We start from the raw sequence: 23,058 nt of genomic DNA on the forward strand, positions 1-23,058 counted from the left end.
TTTTTTATATATCCAGATGACGTAAAGATAGTCTGGAGCAAATCAACATTTGGTCCCTAAATACTAAGTTGTCTCTTTTACCACCATGAGTGCAGCTGTGAAATATGACTATCATTATTTTGACAAGACTCTGTCCCGTTCTCACACTTTTTGTGTCTTGGGAGGAATATTCGACTGGAAATTCTCCTTTGTTCCTCATGTTAATAAGGTAATGTGAGAAGCCTCAAAAAGCTGGGGATTTGTCGTACGCTGCACCAGATACTTTCAAAATACAGAAGTGATAAAAATACGGCATACGTCAGGCCTAAGTTGGAGTATGCATCAGTAGTTTGGTCTCCCGGGTACAATTGTCATATTAATAGCATTGCATATATATTTCCTATTCAATATTATTAAGTAGATCTGGTTATATTCTCTTCTTTTTTTTATTAGAGTTAATATTTCTGTTATTCTAAACATTAAGTTAAGTTTTGTCATATCATCATTACTATCCTAGCTGTTAGTTGGGCCTCATATCTGCTAGCTAGACTTCTTTAAATAAATAAAAATAAAATAAATAAGTAATATTAATTTTCAATTCCATGTTCTGGAATATTTAACAGATACAATCCATATCGTTGAAGCACAGAACATTCTCATGTTGTAGTGTTTTAAAATAGGCAAGGTGGTTTTGGATTCAATGTTCAATTCTCCGAGGTAGATTTGTGGGAAATTTTTTTTTATAATGAAAATCTGACAGCGAATGCTTATGTAAATATTTAGCGAACAAGTGATGCTCCATTTATGGAAGACTTGACATTGTTGACATAATTGTTGGAAGGAGTATTTGTTATTAACAAAATGGGTGTCCCGCATACAACTCACGAATTTTAAATGAAGAGTTTGAACAATGTGGACTGCGAGATCGTCTGATTTAACTTCTCTAGATTTTTTTATGGGGGAGGTTAAAAGATCTCATGTTTATTCAAACAAAAGCAGATGTAGAGGAAGCCACTCAAGAAGCGTTTGCTTCTGTCAGCCATATAGAGTTAGCGAATAGTTGCCATTCAGTACGAAAAAGGTGCGTTCGGTGTATTGAATAGGGAGGGCTCAATTTAAATATCTACGGCAAAAGATTTCAATATATCAAATGTAAAAGGTTAAATTTCAACATTTTGCATTCTAATACTTATTGTGTTTTGTTTATTAGGTTAAAATAATTTTGTCTTCTAAATAATTAAAAATAAAACATTAAATAGTTCTTAGAATTTAGAAGTTTATAGTAAAATTGATATTAACAATGTTGTTTCATTGTGCCCCTAGTTTTTGAAACAATCCAATTTTGTAATATATTAGGGTGGAACGGTTCGGTGTGGTTTTTCCGGGCATTCTAGAAAAATTAAATAAGGATTTTTAGAGCAATTATGAACGTGACATTGGTGATTTGAATCCACCCACCGCAGTATACATATATTTTTTCAATCACAAAAGTTATTTTTCTTAATATATCAAATTTTTAATCCCGCACGCCAATGATTTATTGCTCTTCTCGAGAATTATTTTTTCCCACCTTAGATGGTTAACACCCTTCTGAAGAATAACTATCGATATCGGTAATCGCCAACTTCCGTATAGGGCAGACACCGGAAGAACAAAAATATATAAAAATTCCAATTTTTTCGTATAACGGTTGAAATTATTTTCAAATTCGCAAAAAAAGAATTTTTGTGTGCATATTTTAAAAATAGAGATCACCGCAACCTACGGCAGCAACCCATTGGTTTCAAAAGGATCCTCACTTGAATTACAATAAGGGCTGACGCGTCCAGAGCGTCTTCTCTATTTTCCGCACGACACTGGTAGGTGCCGCCGTCCGGTTCCTGGATTTTCGTTATTCTCAGCGAACTGGTCGACCCGACCAAACTAAATCTACTGTCCAAGTCGCTGAAATAGACAAATCTAAGTTTCGTTTTAAATCTTAAATCGCAAACTTCGACAGGCTATTGTAATACTATTTTTCTACTCCTTCCTGTAAAATACCTAATTCATCATCCTGTTGACTCGCATTCTACTGTGTACCTGCTTATATATTTTTTGAAGGGGGATGAGCTTGAGCAGTGTATCATCTCCTTAGTTCGTGGTTAAATGTCCGTTGCAATAGCTGTATCAGTAGCGTCACAACACAATTTTTTATCAATCAATATATGAAAAAAAAACATAACCTCAATTTCTGCCTAAACAATGCAAAATTCGAATAGGAATTTCTTAAGAAAGTGACTTTTATTTTAACCGAAGACTACAAAAATGTCGATATATACAGGGTGATTCATTTAAAATTACTAAGTTGGGGACACATTTGGGACAAGCTGTATAGACGAAATTATAATATTTTTAATCTTCAGATCATAAACTGACCCGTCTGCGTTTTATTAGGCCTTTGGTTTGGCTTAAAATTGGTAACATCAAATATTATAAACAAAGTATTTATTATTATTATTATTATAAATAAATAATTTTATCATTTGTCATTTGATTTGACTGTTTTTGTGTTTTGCGAGATACAGTAGATGGGACAGCCGGTACACGTCTAACCTAACAGCTCCGCTAATTTTTTATTTGTTTAATGTATTCTTAAAGCATAATTGTATTGAGTCCGAGTATTTATTCTTCAAATTATTATCAACGTGCTATGGGGATAATGCAAATGTGATAACTACTGGTGAATTAATAATAATATTTATCTTAAAAAAGGCGCTAAAGACGTGACGTCTTGTGACGTTGACAAATCACGAGTTTCGCTCCTCCCCCTAATTCCCTGGGCAAAAAAAATAACCTCTCGGCGAGCACTTACTTCATGTCTATGGCGTAACCATCTTTGAGCCACGTGATGGCTGGGTTGGGATTGCCGTTGGCCGCGCAATCCAAAGAGACATTTTCGCCCTCAACCACCGTCGCCGGCCTGGGTTTCGCTATGAACACGGGGGCAGATATGTGAGCCGCCTGTTCTTGATCGCCGTTTATAAATAGAATGGCCTTATTGCTTAGCTTGTACGAATTTAGGATTGAAGCATTACACCTGCGATATAAAAAAAAAAACATAGTAATCATAGTTATACGGCGTATTGAGTATGACGGATTTGAAATGGAAACCCTCCTGTAAACTATGTTTCTTTGTATACAGTACCAGCTCAATAATTTAGACCGGATCTACGTTTTTAAACGCCAAACTACGTATTATACAGGGTGTTCGGAAATTGAGCTCAGAAACTCGGAGGAAAGATTCAACGTGGTAAAGTAATGTAAAGTAAAATTCTTTTTTTTTTTTAATTTTATATTTAACATTTAAGGGCACTTTACCTAGAACACTTTTTTTCTTTTCCATGTATTTTATTTATTTTATGTTACTGAACCAAATTGGAGTAGACAATAATTGCAAGTTAGAGTGAATGATTTAAAAGAAAAGACCCTCTATTGCTAAGTATTTCCGGGCTTTTGAGCCGTGGTCCCAAGATTACACTCGACGTTTCGTCTACAACTGCGGTAGACATTTTCAATAGCGGCGATGCGGTAACGGTCGAAGTGATCTCCCGTACTGCTCTCCTAGTGGAGAATCCCCGGTATTTAAGCTGGCTGGAGTGGGCGTGGCCTCGCGATTAGGCATAAGCCGTATTCGTCCGGGTAGACATGATGTTTTGTTTATGACCTGAATCCACGTTCTGCTGACGTTAAGGCCTTCTTCTTTTCTGTTGAAATTATTCTGATGTTTCTGAATTTCAATGGCTTCCCTGAAAACATTTAGAACGACACAATGTTCGAGTCTTCTTTAGGACAACCACCACAATCCGACAAAGCTTGAGGCCGGCCAAAGGTACAAGGAATGCCTTATTAACACCGAATTCCATGCTTCTGTGACGGACCAGTCAGCAGTGGCGAAGCATACTCTTACCAAAGACAATCATCGCATCATATTGGAAGACACTCAGGTACTGGATAGGACAACACATTTTCATCCACGACTTTTCAGAGAAGCCATTGAAATTCAGAAACATCAGAATAATTTCAACAGAAAAGAAGAAGGCCTTAACGTCAGCAGAACGTGGATTCAGGTCATAAACAAAGCATCATGTTTACGCGGACGAATACGACCTATGCCTAATATCGAGGCCACGCCCACACCAGCAAGCTTAAATACCGGGGATGCTCCACTAGGAAAATCAGTCATCGGAGAGCAGTACGGAAGATCACTTCGACCGTTACCGCATCGCCTCTGTTGAAAATGTCTGCCGCAGTTGTAGACGAAACGTCGAGTGTAATCTCGGGACCACGGCTCAAAAGCCCGGAAATACTTAGCAGTGTAGTTTCTGGCCGTGAAAGCCTAACATCTTTGACAAATTGGAGTAGTTATGTCAAACAAGTCATATAAAAAAACGAATAGAAAATGAACCGCTAATAATCAGGAGAAGGGAGAAAATCATTGTTAGCGTTAATTCTGACAGCAGTTCTGAGAGCGACATTTCCTATTTCGAGCAAGGGTAAAAAATGTCACTGATATACACGGTGGTCGTAATTAGAGTGTTTTAACAAAAAAAAAGCCTTTTGAAAATTGCCCAAAACTTTCTTATCTATGAAAAATTTAGAGTATAACATTTGTTAAAACAAATGCAGTGGCGTACTTTCCAATACTCCTCCAATTATATACAATTCTCGAATTTCCTGTTCTTCGTTTAAGCGGTTTTGATTTTTTCTTGGCTTTTTGAAGCTTCCGTAATTGGTTGAATTATTTTTTAACGTCCGAAATATTGGTTTGTCTGATTGGTGCCGCTCTGTATATGTACTGAAACAAATTAGCTGCGTCCGCGTTTTTATTTGACCAAAGTAACACTTTATCATATCCCACTTTTCATAATTATGGTACATTTTGCTAAATAAACTGAAAGTTTATGTTTGGCCACTAAAATTATGTGCGACAGAGCACAAAATTCAATAAAGAATAAAAGTTGCCCGTAACTGACATTGACAGCTTTATGGACGGCTTACTAATACATAAACAAAAAATGCCCCATATTTCCGCTATTTTCATCACATACGTAACTATGATTGACATAAAAAAACAATGAAGTTGTATTCATTTACGAGAAAACGGAGAACTGTAGAAAAAATCTGAGCACGCCACTGCAATGGCCTTAAAAAATGCCATAATAATGTTGTCATCCGAATCCAAAGAATATAAAAAGTAAATAAAAAACTGATGGGCAAGTTTCATAAATGCCGAAAATTGGTAGGTCTTAACCATTATATGTTTCTCAAAAATCATGCCCTTGACATGTCAGTCGATTTTGTCCCATCTAGTACAGAAATAAGGTTTTCTTATTAAAACACTTCAATTATTATCACCCTGTACATAAAAATTAGGTAAAGTAAAAATGTTGAGATAAAATTTGGACTGGAGCAACGAAATTTTGGCCTGATTGTTGACCGACGTCAGTGATGCTACCTACGGATTTCAGTATAACTTGGACTATAGAGTAAACTTTTAACCGCACCCCATGAAGTTTATAGTTTTTTAGTGATTTTATTACTTGACAAGGAGCGGACTCAGATGGTCCGCACCATTTGCAATGCTTTAGTCTGGCATATCATAGCGTCTCATAGACACACATCGATAACAAAAAAAAATCAAAAATGGTGGCACAAATATCTTAACATTGCAGAAAACATCAATCACCGGTCAGTTAGATGTGGTGTTTTTGTTTAGTAACATTCAGTTTGCATACTGGTCACGCCATTGGTGTTGGTGCAAACACGTATTACTAGATATTTACTGTGTAGTTAATTTTTGAATCATCCTCAATATGTCGGAAATCGGTAGTACGGGAGTGTTTCCAAACCAAATGATTATATATATATATATATATATATATATATATATATATATATATATATATATATATATATATATATATATATATATATATATATATATATATATATATATATATATATATATATATATATATATATATATATATATATATATATATATATATATATATATATATATATATATATACGAACTCTCACCTATAGGATCCCTGGTCCGATTCGACTACTTCGTCGATTTCCAAGGCGCCAGAAGGTAAGATCGTCATTCGCAAATCGTCTATTTGCAATGGTCGTTCGTCTTTCAGCCATCGTATTTTCGGAGGTGGAATGGCGTCTAGGTAACACGCGAAATGGGCCTTCTGCCCGATATAGACCGTATTATCTTGCGGTTCTTCGAAGAAACCATTCAGTCCTAAGAATAAAAAAAAGTTCCGTTCCAATTAGACCGCGTAAAATGGCATAGATACCAGATTTTTGATTTGACCTCAAAACTCCGATATTGTTGACGGTAGAAACATGCCGTTCATATATTACTGATCTACATTTTTTAAACTTGAAAAATAGTGTAATCAGATTTGGAATAGCCCCCGTAGTCTCCGTTACGGTCTTTAGGAACCGAATATACGAGGTTGGCGCCAAAATTTCCCGGCCTGACATAGATGCAGCTCCAGTATCACGATAAAACCATGTCTTCTTTTAAAAAATGAAGTCTTGCGTCAAATAGTTTTTTATTGACAGCATTTTAAACAAGACTTGTCCGAAAAAATATCGCAAATAACGCAAATTGAGTATAAAGCAGTCATAAAGTTTTTGACAAAAGAAGGGTTCGCACCTAAAATTATTAAAGAAAGACTGGATGGCGTGTACGGCCAAAGTTCTCCTTCGTATTCTATAGTGAAAGAATGGGCAAAACGTTTTCCAATGGGCCAGGAGTCCCTTGAAGATGATTCAAGAACTGGTCGACCAGTGGAGGTCGACGTTTAAAGATCAAGGAAATCTTAGAAGTTACTAAGCTTTCTGATACAAGTGTTCGTCGAATCCTGCATGATCATTTAGGTATGCATAAGGTTAGTGCAAGATGGGTTCCTAAAAACCTTTCCGCTATTCAAAAACTACGCCGTGTCGATTGTGCGCGGTCTGTTTTGGAACTCTGTAGGTCAGAATCGAAGACTGTGATAGAAACTATTGTGATATAAGATGAAACTATGGTTTTCTATTACGACCCTTTATCGAAAAAAGAATTAATGGAGTGGCGTCTTAAGGTGAGGCACCTCCAAGAAAATTCAGAGTCTGCCAGTCAATAAAAAAAGGATCTTTTGGGATTGTGAAGGAATTCTTTTGATAGATTTTAAAGAATCTAATACCACTGTCAATGGTGAATATTACGCAACATTATTACATAATTTGCGAGACTGCATACGTGTAAAACGTCGAGGAAAACTGACCAGAGGCGTACGTCTTTTGGACGATAATGCACCTGTCCATACTGCTGGTGTTGCACAAGGTGCCATTTTAGAGTGTGGGTTCCAACAGATGATCCTCCTCTCTATAGTCCAGATATGGCCCCCATTTGTTTGGATATTTGAAAAAGGACTTACGCGGACGGCGGTTTAACGACGCAGTTGAGTTAAATAAGCTGTTTTAGTTCATTTTGTAGACAAACCAAAAGAATATTTTTTTAAAGGGATTGAGTTGTTAAGAAAGAGATATAGTAAGTGTATTGAAGTTAAGGGGGATTATATTGAAACATAATACAAAATTGTTACTCTACTTTGTTTCTTTCATATTCAGGCAGGGAAATTTTGGCGCTGCCCTAGGACATGCAGAACTGTAGATCGGCCAAAGTAAACTCGAAAGAGTCAAGAAGATATCAGGTACAATTATTAAGCGAGGACTGGGACCATTCACGAGAAATAAAATCCAGAATTGAACAAGCAAGATCAAGGTTCATGATTATGAGGAAAATGATGTCTTCTTTTACACATAACGTTAGCCACCAACGTTCGGCGCCTTAAAGAATTTACATTCACGCAAAGCTAATTTGATTCGAGCATAACCTTTTCGTTTTCATTGGCCATACTTACTTGCTATGCTTAGTTTGGCACTGCGACTGACAACGGAACCGATATTTGGCAACGTGGCCATGCACTGATAGGTCCCCGTTAACCTTTGTTCCTCGATGACACTGTTAATGTAAAGGGATCCGTTGGTAAGTTGAGACCTGCAATTAAATGAAACCTCTGCAATGTACGGCCGTGCGGGTTCTACAGGCAGCGTTTTCCGAATTAAAGAAATAGGAAAACGTAGAAGACCAGCGGATAATATTACCTGACTCGACATCTTAACATATGTTACACACAACACCGCAGGAAAACTACTTTCTTCAATTAATATGCCGGAGTCACACATTTTCTTTTTTTTTTATTTATTTTTTATATGATAATAAAAAATCCACTGTCTATGCCTGTGTTTATATTTGCAACGACACTGAAAAAAATTACCCTAATATTGACTTTATTTCTTTTCAACAAAATTTGTTTTAATAAACTAATCCTTGTTTGTATCAAATAAATGTACGTATTTGAATATCTTAAATCAATTGTTTGAAAAATGTTTTTGGATGTTAATTTCTAACGAACAATTATTTATTTAGACCAAATAAAAAATAATAGGATCTGCTTAGTTCATTATATCAAAGTACTGCTCCTTTGATTTAAATACCTTTTCTGCCCTTTGTTAGCGGTGTGGTGACAGCCAATTTTTTAGATTTTTTTATAGGCAAAATCGAAAAAATTATAATGGAAATAAAAATATTTTTGATTCAATATAGCTCATTTAGTCATTTGTGACCTACATTTCAGGGTAATTATTTATAAAATTGGAAACTTTTGGTAAGTAATTATTTCAATATGATATATATTATTATATAGTATTATTATTATTATAGTATTATATATTATGAGGTTTAAAGAATGTCAGTTGATCCACTTTCACACCGTAAATTTCGTTATATATATCACATATCATATATAATATAATAATATAATATATATTTAATGTATAAATAGGCATGTATTTAATAATAACATACCTATGGCTCCATTTGGTAACTGTATTCATTCACATCACAACTGTCCCAGCACTGTCATTGTCATATGAGAGAAGCAGAAGTATGGCGTCGCATCCCCATCATTTTGACAGTTAAAATTTGCACCGATTTTTTTTTAGTCGGTCCTTTTGTTTGTTTTATATCTCTTTTTGTTTGTTTTGACTTCCCAGGTCGTCGAAAGTTGTGTTACGAAGGCAAAGAGTTCATAATGCTATGGTTTTCAAAATGTCCTCGAATCATTTAAGATCACAAATTTTTAGACTTTAGCAGAAATGGAGATGAATTAAACCAATCGAGATATACGACTAAATAACTAATTTATATTATTTATAAATAATTTTTTTGAAATGTTTGAACAGACTTTCAATGTGATATGTCATATTAAATCAGTTGGCAATCTTCATTGATCCTGATGGATTTGGATGATTGCCATATAAAATAAGAAAGCTGTATTAATTTATGAGAATTGTCGAAAAAAATCTGAGTACGCCACTGCATTTGTCTTAAAAAATGCCCCAACAATATTTTGATCCGAAACAAAAAATTTTCACAGTTAAAAAAGGTATCGGCAGTTTTCAAAACGTCCTCGGTTGGTAACGAAGATATCGCCATGCGGTTTTAACCATTAAATGTGTCTAAAAAATCGAACCCTTGACATGTAATTCGATTTTGCTCTATGTAGTTCCCATTAAAACGCTCCAATTACGACCACCCTGTACAAATACTCCGGAAGTGCCTCTCATTAACGTACCCACCTACAGACGTTCGTGAATTAATATTCACGCGTTTTATCAGTTTCCGTTTCAATCTAAAAGCGGCTGGCCATTCCAGACTATCACTCTATTTAAAGTTGTCTTTGAAAGCACACAAGGCAGACACACCTTTCGAAACCCAAAAGAAACATTGCTCGAGCGTTTATCTACGAGATGGATCTATTTAAACCTATCATATTTCGAGCCGTTATTTTCGTTGCTCGGGCTCCATAGTGTAACCGATGTCAGTTTCCTGACATCTAAGTAAAGCTGATTTATTTGTCGGGCTAAACACGCCATATGTGCCGTAATGCAGTCCGCACTGGCGCAACAAAGGGGTTTTATGTGCCCTTTAAACGACAGCTTTTATATACTAAAAACTGGTACAACTATAGGTTTTAATACGGTGCACCTTAATGGAAGTTTTAGCAAAGTAAACTTTTAATGCGCTGCTATTTTACTTGCCTTTACTTTACTTTGCTCTGAAATTATTTATTTTGTTGCACTTAAGAATACAAAAAAAAAATAAAAACCCGAAACATACAAAAAAATACTGGTGCGTAAACGAACCACCAGGAAAAAACATGTAACATATAATTTATACGTAAATATAGAAAAGAAAGTTCAAATTCGACAGAAAACAACTAAAAGTAGATTGTTTTCCAAATAGAACCTGATTTGATACAAAAAAACGCGTAATATTTTATGGTGCGTGAGGGCACGCCCGGATACATTTTTGGTGATATTTTACAAAGCCTGAAGTATGCACATTACACTTATTACAAACGTAGATTGTGTGGCTGTGGTAGCTTCTACATCTCCTTCGGGCTTTATTAGCATGAACAATCATGATGTGACCTTGATTATCATAACGCACTTCATCTATGGCAGGTGCAAGATTTCTTTGAATAATTGTTTTATCAGTTTTTAAAAGTCGCAAAGCAATGTAAGATTTAAAATCAAATCACTCACTTTGTCATCAAAAAACATAAAAATTATTTCAAGCGGAGTTTTTCCAGAGAGCCTATTTTTTAGTTCCTCACATGATCTAAATTCATCGGATATAGGTGTGTGAGTGTACTGAATCTGATCTTTCTTCCATTGGTAGAAGCAAGCCTGTTGTTTGCAGAAGGCATAAGTCTTCTTTTGAATTCCAGGGTTTCATCATCTGACGGGTCCCATTCAGGTTCAGTAGTTGATGAATTACAGGACAGTTGAAGGACAGCTGTCTCAACTGTGTATGCAACTCGAAAGTTCCAACTATATCAGTTGGTTCCCCAAACTCTTTTAGATTTATATTTCAATATTCCATATGTTCTGTAAACATTTTTTCACGCTATTTTTAGCATAAATTTACAAGGAAAGGACTACAATACATAAGAGTATGTATAATACTTACGACTTTCATTGTTATTGTCCTCATCCAACAATTTCTCCAGAAAAATTACGGAAATGTGGCCGTGACGCCTGCGCAAAAGGTCCCCACCTTCTCTACGAAAATATCATGGCCACCTGCGGCGCAGCACTGTTTACCGTAGTAGGTAGTAATTAATGAATCAATTAAAATCGGACCGCATCTAAAAATGGTACCAACAGAGACATACGGACCATCTTTGATTACGTCACTACACCACGTGACGTAGACGTACAGAATGACAATAACATCCACGATAGATGTAAATTACCTACGTTTTGCGAATATTTACTTTAAACGCGGTCGAATTAATTGTCAATCGACATTTTGCGAGGGCGTTTGTTCCACGGTATTCGATTCCACCGATCCATCATATCAATTCGTCGTCCCAGTTTGACACGTAACAAATTAATCGAATCGAGTAGCTCCGTGGGAAACGAAACTGACAGGATTAATAGGCGACGGCCACAATAGGTGCTTTTCACTGTGAACGATCCCACACAATTAACGTGATAAATTATCCGGCGGTATGCATTTATTTGATTAAAATTATTGAGATATTTGAACTATTGACACGAGTTGATTTTTTTTATTGAATTAAACCGAAGAATGTACGCGGGAAATGTCATCGTTCGCCCGCAGAGGGCGTACAATATTACCGAATATTACCGAAACATAATTTGTCAGCAAATATTTTATGCGCATATATTAGCAAATACATTGGATAGTTTAATTTCGTTACTTTAAAATTAAATAATATATTTTGTTAAGGACTTTAGAATCGGTTTTGTAATTAATGGATTTTTTGTTTTTTTTGGATTTCTATACTTTCATAAAGGTCTCTTTTTTTGAAATTAGGTTTTGTCAGTAGTTATTTATTTCGAATAACAATTTTTTAATTAATAATTAGAAATATTATACATAACATTATAAATAGCGGCGAGTGGGGCACGACGGCCAGAAGCTTCTCCAAAATTTGGGTAAATTTAGTTAAAAATATGGGGGCAGTCTTGCCCCACCCAACCCTATTCTCTTTGTTGTATAGTTTAATAAATTAAATAATTATTATTGTTATTATTATTATTATTATTATTTCCTTCATTACGAAAATGTCATAGATGTTTGAGAGGACTCCTATATTATTAATATGGGCGTAACATACGTCTTTGATAGACGTCGAAACTCGCCGGAATATGATCGTTCTTCGAAGGCTAAGGAAAAATCTAATTTTAATTCGTTAATTGAATCTCACGGGCGCCCATAAGTCACTGGAACGCAACCGGTGGCCTACGCCTTGGTATTTTTTCATTTTAGATTTATAACGTTTTAATTCCCGATGGAAAAATTTCTATTCGTAGCGCTCGGAGTTTTTTAATCAGATAAACTTTCTTTGACTGTGAACACGCAATCCAAAAAAATTAAATATACAAGATGTATCAGTTTTTTAAATCATAATTTATGCGTCTCAATTGATATTTTATTTTAAACCAATTTTATTGAATCAACCAAAAAAAAAATATCTTGTAGATTTTCGGTAATACAATTCTACGTTCCTCTTATGACTTATCGCGCTTATAGTATTTCTAGAGGTACAGGATTATTTTTTATAATTGTTTACCCACCTACAGGGGGTAACAGAAGTCACCGAGAAAAACTGCTAATACAAAAGCTGTATAATTTTTGCAGTATAATCTTTTTTACTTGTAAAAGGAAACAAATGCACATCGCAAAGTTGAAAACAAGCGAGTTTTTATTTTTAAATAAAAGACCCTATATATTTTCTGTTACAAAAAGATCTTTTTCTCTTGACTTCAAAAATATATAAATTGTTCTTACTAATGAAGCAACCTTCACGACGGAAAAATAAGCATCATCCAGCTTTCCAGTTCACAAATACATTAACCTCCAGTTACAATTCAGTGGCCGGCTAATAGCCCCTATTTAGACTCTCTTGACATTTTCAAATGGGGATTTTAAAAAAACTTTTATTTAGAAATTTCGATTCTAAATTTTGGAAAGATCCTTAGGTATACCTAAATCTCTCACTAAGCCTGATTATAAAAATAACTGTGTTTACTGAGAAAGATTGCATATATCACCAACATCACTAAGGGTATCTTCATCTATTTCAGATCCAGGAAAAAATGGTGTTATATTCTTCTAAATTGGCTGTATTGCGAGACATTGAGACATCTAGGTCATGTGACACGGCCCTAATTGCAGATTTGAGATTCGGATAAACATTTCTTTCCAATTTTTAGTATTATAACCACGAACATTGCATGTGCAGAAATCATGGTTATTTGTTAGCTCTCTCCATATCATAGGTAGGTGCGAACCGCCTGGTTCCATTATTCCATTATGTCTTAAAGTTTCTTCACATACCTTACAAATAATATGTAACGACCAAGGCTTGTCTTGATCACCAATTTTTACTTTTAATTAAACGTAGTATTGTTGTTTAAACCACAGAAGAACCATACACATATCAAAACGTATCTGGAATATTGGCAGTGGCGTAGCGATTTCAATTTTTAAAATGTTATGTAATGTACCTATTTTTAAAACAATGACACCTCAAAATTAATTCAATACCATTGTTTTTCTATTAGCTCGTAACTCCAAAAACGTAAAAAATATCAAATCACTAAATTTTTGTCACCCTTTGTTATTTTTATTATTTGGTGATTCTTAAATGCGTTAAACAATTAGAATTAAAAATAGGAACAAGTTGAACCTAGCGTAAAGGAAACGGGAACAGGATATTTACCTGTACATGTCACCAATGAATGTCAACTTCGATCCGTCCTGGTCCAGCCATTGGATGAGGACGCTCTGTTGATGTTGCGAGGCTTTGACCACGCAATCCAATACGGCCGACTGACCAGCTTCGACCACCGTATCGGATGGTTCCACTGAAAATTCCAGCACATAACCTGGAACAACATTTTCAATAGATGTAACAATTTTCAATATCTATCTCGTTGACTTTAGCAATATTTAGCTTTACCGATCCAATGACCTTCCTGTTCTTTGAAACACCCTGTATAGTTAAGCGCATGAAAATAATAACGGATACTTTATTAGACGTAGACTGGTGTGCGAAATAAAACACATTTGAATACAAATCAAACATAATTCAGCATTTAATTGATACTCAATGGGACACTTATCGGGTTAAAATTTTATATTGGTACAGCAGTTACGCAAACCTTTAATACGATAGACATTTTCTATTAAATTGAAATGGTTAAAAACTATTAATTATCCATTTCAATGCATAACAACCAAATAGTAACGATAGTTCAGATATTGTTTGAATCCTGTTCACTATCTGAGTTAGTCTGTGAACTGTTTTCAGATATCAGATGTCACAAGGTTTAATTTTCTTTTGCCTGCTATTTTCGCAAAGGTTTTTGAAATAAACAAAAAATTAAAATTAAAAATATACATCTCGCGCCATTTTTGACAGCTGGTGGTAATTTAATTGACAAAATTAAATATTTCTTCAGCTTAAAAAGCTTCAAAAGTATAATATATATAATGTATAATATAATATAAAATTTTATAATTCTGAATTCAGGCAACTGCATTTCTAGGGCGATGTAATAAAAAAAAATTAAATGCTTTCAATTTCTTTCTTCAAAATGTGATATCTTATGAGTATTTAATTAACATTTTTTTCAATAAATATAAAACGTTACTTCGGCGTAAACATAATTCAAAATTAATATAATATATTCGTTTGAAACATATGAAAATCATGCACCAATTTTTCTGTAGTCATTTTGAATGTCGAGCATTGAATTTTCAAAAAGCTGGTCGCTGCGGCGCTTCATTTTTTGCTCAATTTTATAAAAGTTTAAAAATACATTCGGGTGATTTTTGAGGTATCTGTAAGATTTTGAAATTTTTTCTTAAAAAATTCGTCAGCTTAAGCATATACGACATATTAAATTTATTTCCAACATCATAGTGTCAACTGGTTAAAACTTGAAAAAAAATATGGGGCCTATTTTTATTTCCCTACAAAAAATTAGAAACTAATCTGGTCTATCTAATTTTTGATTAGTCATTTCGAATGTTGAGCAGTGTATTTTCAAAAAGCTAGACGCGCCGTCATTGCATCTCTTCCGTTATTTTATCAAAATAAAAAGTCAATTTTATTGATTTCTGACATCTTCGCCGCGCCTTTGATTTTTTTCTACAAAAAAAATAATATTTTGTGGGATTTTAATTGACATTTTCTATCAATAAATACTACAAAACGTTTCTTCAGCTTAAACATAAAAAATTAACATATTGTGTGAATTTTGTACGTAAGTATACAAAAGTTGTTTAGCGCAAAATGATGTTTATTTCATTTGATTTAATTCAATTGTCACTCAAGTACGTACAGGGTGATCAAATATATATCCAACGATATATATATCCACATATCGTTCTTTAATGCACTGTTAATAGCGAATATCTTCGGGATTCTGGGTTAGGTTGGACAAATTTTTGCTACGTCACACAGAAACATTTACATACATTTTAGAAAATAATACTTTTTCTCAGACAATATTCAAAATTACCGGAGCTCTGAAAATAAACTGAAATAGAACATCCAAATTTAATTTGGCAATAAGCGCCATCTTATTGCCGAATTATTTACCATCGAAGTGCTGATATTAGTGAATTTGGATTGGGCGAAATGGCAACCTCTGGCCAGCGAGGAGACCGGATTTAAACCCACTGGACTTCTTTGTGTGTAAACGATTTGACGTTTTCGTACTGCAATAACAAATTCGGGATGCAATTAACCAACTAAATTCATAAAACATTTTTAGGTAAACTTGTATAATTCAAAATGGTGGACATGTGGACAATTTAATATAAAATTATTAATTTCATTTTTGAAAACGTTTATGAAATGTTACTGTTTTAAAAATAAAATAATCTATAATTTTTACAGCAATTTTAAAAAAAATGATTTTCGATGCAGCAATTTCATTTAAAAAAATATTACAGAATATCAGAATCAAGGTTATTAAATTCGAAATGGTGCATCGCGGGCCAATGTTGGATTGGTCCTTCAAAGGACTCTCCTAAAATGCAAAAATATACAGAGTATTTGATTTAAAAAAAATGAGAGAAGTAACATTTTCCGAAACATCGCAACACCGCGTATTTGATAAAAATATTTCAATTTTGAATATTGTCTGAGAAAAAGTATTATTTTCTAAAACATATTTCAATTTGGAATATTGTCTGAGAAAAAGTATTATTTTCTAAATTATGTTAGGAAGAAAAATATCTTAAAAGTTAATAAGGAATGTAACAAAATCATTCCAGCATAATCTGAGTTCTGAAGATATACGCTAATAATACGCATATCCTATATCATCCTTAGATTCGTCTTTTAAGGGGTATTTAAAAATGTAATATAATTTAAAAATATATAATTTTTCTGACAATTTTGAAAAATTTTTGAAATAATACAAAAAAGATCATTTTACTGGAAACCAGGAACCTCTTAAACCGGCCACCCTGTACAATTTCAATATTATAGAGGCAACTGAAATAAATCCACAATTTCTGCTCGGTCTCCTCGAATATAGAATAAAATATCAAAAAGCTAGACGTTACGTAAACAGAAACGCGTATTCCCAAAGGGGCGCGCAAAAAAGAAAAACAGTTCAAATCAGCCTGCATTCGGTACAGTCTATCCCCATACGCAAAAGCGGGAAAACAACCAAACGAACAACTCCTGCAAATGAGACGCAGCGGACTGGAAAGCTCTAAAATAATCACGCTCTTTAAAATCTAGCGTCGCGAGAGGCGAAAAAATATCAAAAGGGGGCGGGGGAAAAAAAACCCTCGCTTTCTCGTTAGGCCCTCATTTAGACACCTCGAGATTAGCGTCGATTCATTCGAATGTACGGGGAGAGAAGATACGCTCTTTTGCTCGTTTTGCAAGTGCAAAGATCAGCGGTTTGAACAGCTTTTTTGAAAATAATTTTGGAGCGGATGTCATAATTTTTCGATCTACTAGGAAAAAAAATATTATTACAACTCAAAAAATTTTTTTGAAATATTAATAAAATCCCGACTAGAAACAGAATCTTTAAAACCCTGAAAACCAGACGTTTTCGGGACCTACTTTATACAGGGTGAATCGAAAAGACGGGTAGACTGGTTAATGACATATTCCTTGTGTGCAAATATTGGGACTAGAGGGCGCGTTAAACTTTATTTTAAAAAAATAACATTTTTATCTATAAATATCGCAGCTTTTGACATACTTTGTTGAAATCGGCATGTATAATTTCTGTTAAGTTACACTTTTAATGCGAATGTTGTAAAAAAAAAATGGCAAACTACTACGAGAACTACCCCAAATTTTCGCCGATGTACGCCTACGATCTTATGGATTTATTGCCCATTTATTTATTTATTAAACCTCTTTGTATATTTCTTTCTATCTTGGTAACTTTTGCTGATAATTGTAGTGTTCAAGATATTGTCTAGAGCAGTGGTTCTCAACCGCCGTTCCGCGGAACACTGGTGTTCCGCGAAGCTGTCCCAGGTGTTCCGCGAAAATTTTGAATATAATATAATAAGAAACAGTAAATTTTTTTATTACTATAAAATAAATACTACATAGTTTTGTTAATTATTTGAAATTTAGCAAAAATATTCAATATTATTCTAAATTTTCGCGGAACAGTCAATAATATTAACAGTGTAATTATCGAACGACGCAGTTACGTCGTTTGGAGTTACTCCGGGGAATACCACTAAATTTCTAGTGTACTCGATAACGCAGGGAGCGCTGCGTAGTGTTGATTTCGTGCTGTTTCTCTTTCTTCGTACGTAAATAACAAAAGCGCAATTTCGATCTGCGGTTCAGCCATAATTTAATATAAATATCGAGTTTTCGTGAGTGTGTTTTTTATTGTATATATATATATTTTATATTGTTGGAAATTGGTAAGATGAAATGCAAGTTGTGTAGTTTTAACAGTATTCTTATCTTTTTTAGTTGCTTATTTTAGCATTTATACAAGACTTTTAAATCTGAAATATGGACAAATTTTTGAAAAGAAAGACTGAAAGTGAGGTTAATGTTGGGGCGAGTACAAGCAGGTCTTCTTCAATTGAAGGAGATATGCAAGGCAACAAAAATGCCGAAAATAAACGTAAAAAGATATCCGAATCAGTTCGGCATTATTCGGAAGAATATCTGAAGTTTGGTTTTATATGGAGCGGTAGTCAAGATGTTCCTATTCCGAGATGTATTGTATGTGGTGAAAAATTGGCTAACAGTGTAATGGTCCCGGCTAAGTTACGGCGACACCTTTCAACAAAACATTCTTGTCTAACTTCGAAAGGTAAAGATTATTTCGAAAGATTGCTGAAAAATCAAGAAGTGCAAGCAACATGCTTTCGAAAGAGCGTTACAATTTCGGATAAAGCGCAAATCGCTTCTTATAAAGTGGCAGAACTAATTGCATTGAAGCAAAAGCCGCATGATATCGCAGAATCGCTAATTTTGCCCGCATGTTTAGAAATTGTTAAGATTATGTTTGGCAATGAAGTGCAGCGAGACGTCCTAAAAATTCCCGTTTCGGACGATACGATAAAAAGAAGAATTATAGATATGTCAGGTTTTATAGAGAACGCAGTGACGGCGAAATTAAGTACAAAAAATTTTGCGCTGCAAATTGACGAATCCACTGACATAAGTGGCAAAGCCCAATTAATCGGATTTATTCGCTTTGTTGACGACACTGAAATAATAAATCAGTTTTTATTCTGCAAGGAACTTATTGGTCACGCAACTGGAGAAGACATATTTAATTCAGTATCATCTTATTTGGAAGAATGGAAATTATCCTGGGAAAATTGCGCAGGAATCTGTACTGATGGAGCTCCAGCCATGCGTGGCAGTATTAAGGGATTTTGTAGTCGAGTTAAAGCAATAAATTCAAATATAGTCTCTACTCACTGCTTTCTGCACAGAGAATCTTTGATTTCGAAGAGTCTACCAGCAAACTTAAAGTCTGTTTTGGAACAAGTCGTACATATGGTGAATTATATTAAATCGAGACCATTAAAAACCCGTATGTTCAAACAACTTTGTAACACCATGGAATCCAAATATGAATGTTTGCTTTTGCACTCTGAAGTGAGGTGGCTCTCAAGAGGAAAAGTGCTAACCCGAGTTCATGAGTTGAAACAGGAATTGCTAGTTTTTTTTAGACAAGAGGGTAATGATGTATACGTAAAATATTTGGAAAATGATGCATGGTGTACTAAGCTAGCATATTTAGCCGATATCTTCAGCTACTTAAATTCAGTCAATACATCTCTTCAAGGAATAAATGAAAATATTCTGACATCCACAGACAAATTGCTAGCTTTCCAGAAAAAGCTTTTGCTTTGGAAAAATCGTATTGCTCAAAATCGCAAATTTGATATGTTTCCGTTATTAGCAACGGAAAATATTGTTAACATTAACGAAATGATTTCAAATGTGGCAGAGCATTTGTCAATATTGCAAGACAAAATAACTCATTACTTTCCATCTCTTAATATTGAAGACTTTGATTGGGCGCGAAATCCATTTGGTGAATTTGATATAATGAACCAAGATTTTTCTATTCAGGAAGCAGATGAGTTTATTAATATATCAACGGATCGAACGTTACAACTAAAATTCAAAGAAGAAGGAGTAGAAAGGTTTTGGATTTCAATCGAGAATGAACATCCATTTATTGCAAAACGAGCGTTGAATATCTTGTTGCTCTTTTCGACGTCCTATCTGTGCGAACTTGGATTTTCAACTCTAACAAATATTAAAAGCAAAAAAAGAGAAAGACTTACCAATTTAGAAGAAGAAATGAGAGTAGCGCTCTCTTACATAAGACCCAACCTTGAGGAAATTTGTAAAGGTCGTCAAGCGCAAATTTCTCATTAAAATAAGTTACCATGTAATATATATCTTTATTTCAATTAAATATTAATCTTCCAATTATTTTGTGTGATTTACATTAGATTTACAAATTTTATGATAATGGTGTTCCGCCAAAATCGAGACCACTTAAAAGTGTTCCGTGATCCCAAAAAGGTTGAGAGCCACCGGTCTAGAGATTTACCTTGGTGTGCTCTGTTTTTTTGCATTTAGATGACTCACGGATCATTTCCATTCTTTACATCAAAGGCTATTTGACAGGTTTTCGAAAAAAATCGTAATTTGTAATTAATCCGCTTATTTATTTACGAAAAAATTGAAAACAAATTTGGCGTTTTTTAAAAAAGGCAAAGCTGACTTGCCCGGTGACGCCATAAAACATAAAGCAAATTCAAACTTGAGCAACTTGGGCATTTTAATTTTATTTTATTACATTTTATTTTTATTTTTATTACATTTACCATATGCATCGTACCTATTTTAATCTGGAACCCTTTCCTTAAAAAATGTATTTGTCAGTCAAACCACTTAAACATTTCCATTCAACTAACATTAGGTAGTTAAACTTAGTTATATAAGCCATGAGCCAATCATCCTGTTGGCTTCAGTACCTGCTGTTGGAGGAAGGCGGAGCTAAAGACCCGAGTCGCAGTTAAGATTGTTTGATTGCCTATAGATTTCAATAGATTCTCGGATTTTTCGTTGGCAAAAAAATTAATTACATTCAGTTTTAAGGCTTTTTAATTTTCTTTGAGACCAGTTGATATTTTTCGTTCGATGATGTTGAAAGATTTTTGGCAATTTGGTAAATCTGGTTTGGACGTTATATGTCTTAAGAACTATGGATATGTGGTCAGTGATGTTTTGAACGTAGGGAAGGACAATAGTGTCAATTGTAAGGTGACTTTCGGACTCATTGTCGTTGAAAGGTTGGGGTGAAGTGTATTTTGTGATGAAACGCTTAATATCTCTAATGTGGAAATTATTACAGAGAAAAGCAGACGTAAGGTGTTTTAACTCTGGGTTCAGTGACTCGGGCTAAGATAGTTTTAGGGCTCTGTAACGACAGAATTGATACTTGACATAATTGATAGCTGTAAAAATGAAATATGGCTGAACAGGTCCGTACTTTGCTTAAAATTTAATTATTTGGGGATTTGCTAGGAAAGATACTAAATAATATTTATTTATTTATGTATGTATTTATGTTTAAATCTAAAATAAAATTACAAATTATTTTTATTACCTACTTAAATTACTTAAAATTATTCATATAATATATCAGTATCACTATCGCTATCATCGCCTGTTCTAATTATTATTTGTTCTATATTATTTGCAATATGGATACACGATTGTTCTGCTTTTTCTATATGTTTAACAGAATTTGCCCAACTTTGTGGAGGGATGTTAAAAACTTCGGTTGCTATAAGTTTGAGGACATTGGAGTTAACACGGGGAAAAACATTGTTACGACGAATGGCGGATTTCAGTTGGTGCGAAACATGTTCAATGGGATTAAATATACAGTGGTAAGGTGGAAACCTTAAAACTGTATGCCCCAAATTTTTTTCTTAATTATCACAGACATATTCTTTTTGTAGGTCCATGCTTTGAAGAGACTCAATTAATTGCTTTTTGGTATAATCTTCGTGAAAATAAATGTCGTTATTATACATGTAGTTTTGGATTGTTGCTTTTGTGTCACATGAGGAAGGGGTTTTAGTCAACTGTCTACTGTGAGAACTTGCATTGTCCATTACAATGACGCTATTAGGAGGAATGTTTGGAACTAGTTTGTTTTTAAAGCAACTTTCAAATAAATCAGGGGTGGTGTCTTCATGGTAATCCAGGGAAGAATCTTTAATATTTTTCGCAGACAGAGAAAGTCCATTTGGAATTATTTTATTACCATCTTTAGACCAGCATGCAAAATAGTTATTATTTTACCTCTTTTTGATGGCGCGTTTGTTTTACACTTATCAGCTGAGTCAACCCAATCCTTTTCCAGAGTATCATAAGTGTCGAACCAGGCTTCATCCATGTAAATAATTGGCCATTGTTGTTCTCTGTAAATCCTAATTTTGTCTAAATATTCCAGTCGCCATTTCCGAATTCTAAAAGATTCCATTAAAACTTGCCTTTTGTCAATTTTTTTAAATCTAAAACCCATGTGTTGAATACACTTCCATAAGGCAGTTCTGTCACACCGGTTTTATCTTTTTCAAGCCTCCTAATTAAGATATCTAATGTAGGCACGCTTTGTTCCTCGTATAACTGGTAAATTTTACGCCGTATTATACCTTGATAACTTTCATCTACACTCGAGAAAATGTCAGCATCGCTTCTTTTTTTTTTCCTCGTTGAAATGGGATTATTCACAATTTTCCATACAGTTGATGTTGGAATTTTCGTCAATGTGGCCGTTTCTTCTGAAGATGTTTGCTTGCTGGCACCACGTTCAACTTCCTTAGTCTCAATAGAATAGATTTGGGACGGGAGCATTTCCTGAGATACATTAGACTCGCACATATTTTGCATAATTCGCACACGATTCAACACATGTATTACACACGAAATAAGAATGATTACTAATAAACTTAAACTAAGTAGTATACCAAACCAAAGAATATTAAACACGGGTAGGTATAAAATTATTTTCTATTACGTACCACAATTTTACCTGAATTTAAATTCCGAACCTTTAGGCAATAATCTTGTTGCATTGTATGTTAATGACCACCCTTGAATAATCCCATTCAAAAGCAATTGGTTACTTTCTTATATCTATGAACAGACCATACATACCATTAAATAACACTATACCTGTATAGAACCCACAGTTAATTATTGGTTCATTTTGGTCCCTTATAATTATGTATAATTATAAGGGACGAGACCACTAACGGTCAAAAAGCCCAGGTTACAAGACTTACTCATTCTATCAACTACGCGATTTGTG

The 23,058-nt window shown here is 34.2% G+C and overlaps 1 protein-coding gene across 4 annotated transcripts in view; it reads right to left on the bottom strand.

Annotated features, from left to right (window-relative positions):
* LOC132699234 (neogenin) overlaps window positions 1-23,058 on the bottom strand; it is a 114,720-nt gene that overhangs the window by 28,323 nt on the left and 63,339 nt on the right. For all 4 annotated transcript variants that reach the window (XM_060665873.1, XM_060665857.1, XM_060665865.1 and 1 more), the window contains exons 2-6: window positions 13,908-14,073; window positions 7,947-8,083; window positions 6,061-6,274; window positions 2,831-3,055; window positions 1,779-1,923 (exon numbers count right to left, since the gene is read on the bottom strand). In XM_060665873.1, the coding sequence (XP_060521856.1) occupies window positions 1,779-1,923; window positions 2,831-3,055; window positions 6,061-6,274; window positions 7,947-8,083; window positions 13,908-14,073 (887 nt within the window). The remainder of the gene's footprint in view (window positions 1-1,778; window positions 1,924-2,830; window positions 3,056-6,060; window positions 6,275-7,946; window positions 8,084-13,907; window positions 14,074-23,058) is intronic.

This window comes from Cylas formicarius, unplaced genomic scaffold (assembly GCF_029955315.1).
Source record: "Cylas formicarius isolate icCylForm1 unplaced genomic scaffold, icCylForm1.1 PGA_scaffold_10__41_contigs__length_53128322, whole genome shotgun sequence".
Taxonomy (NCBI): Eukaryota; Metazoa; Arthropoda; class Insecta; order Coleoptera; family Brentidae; genus Cylas; species Cylas formicarius.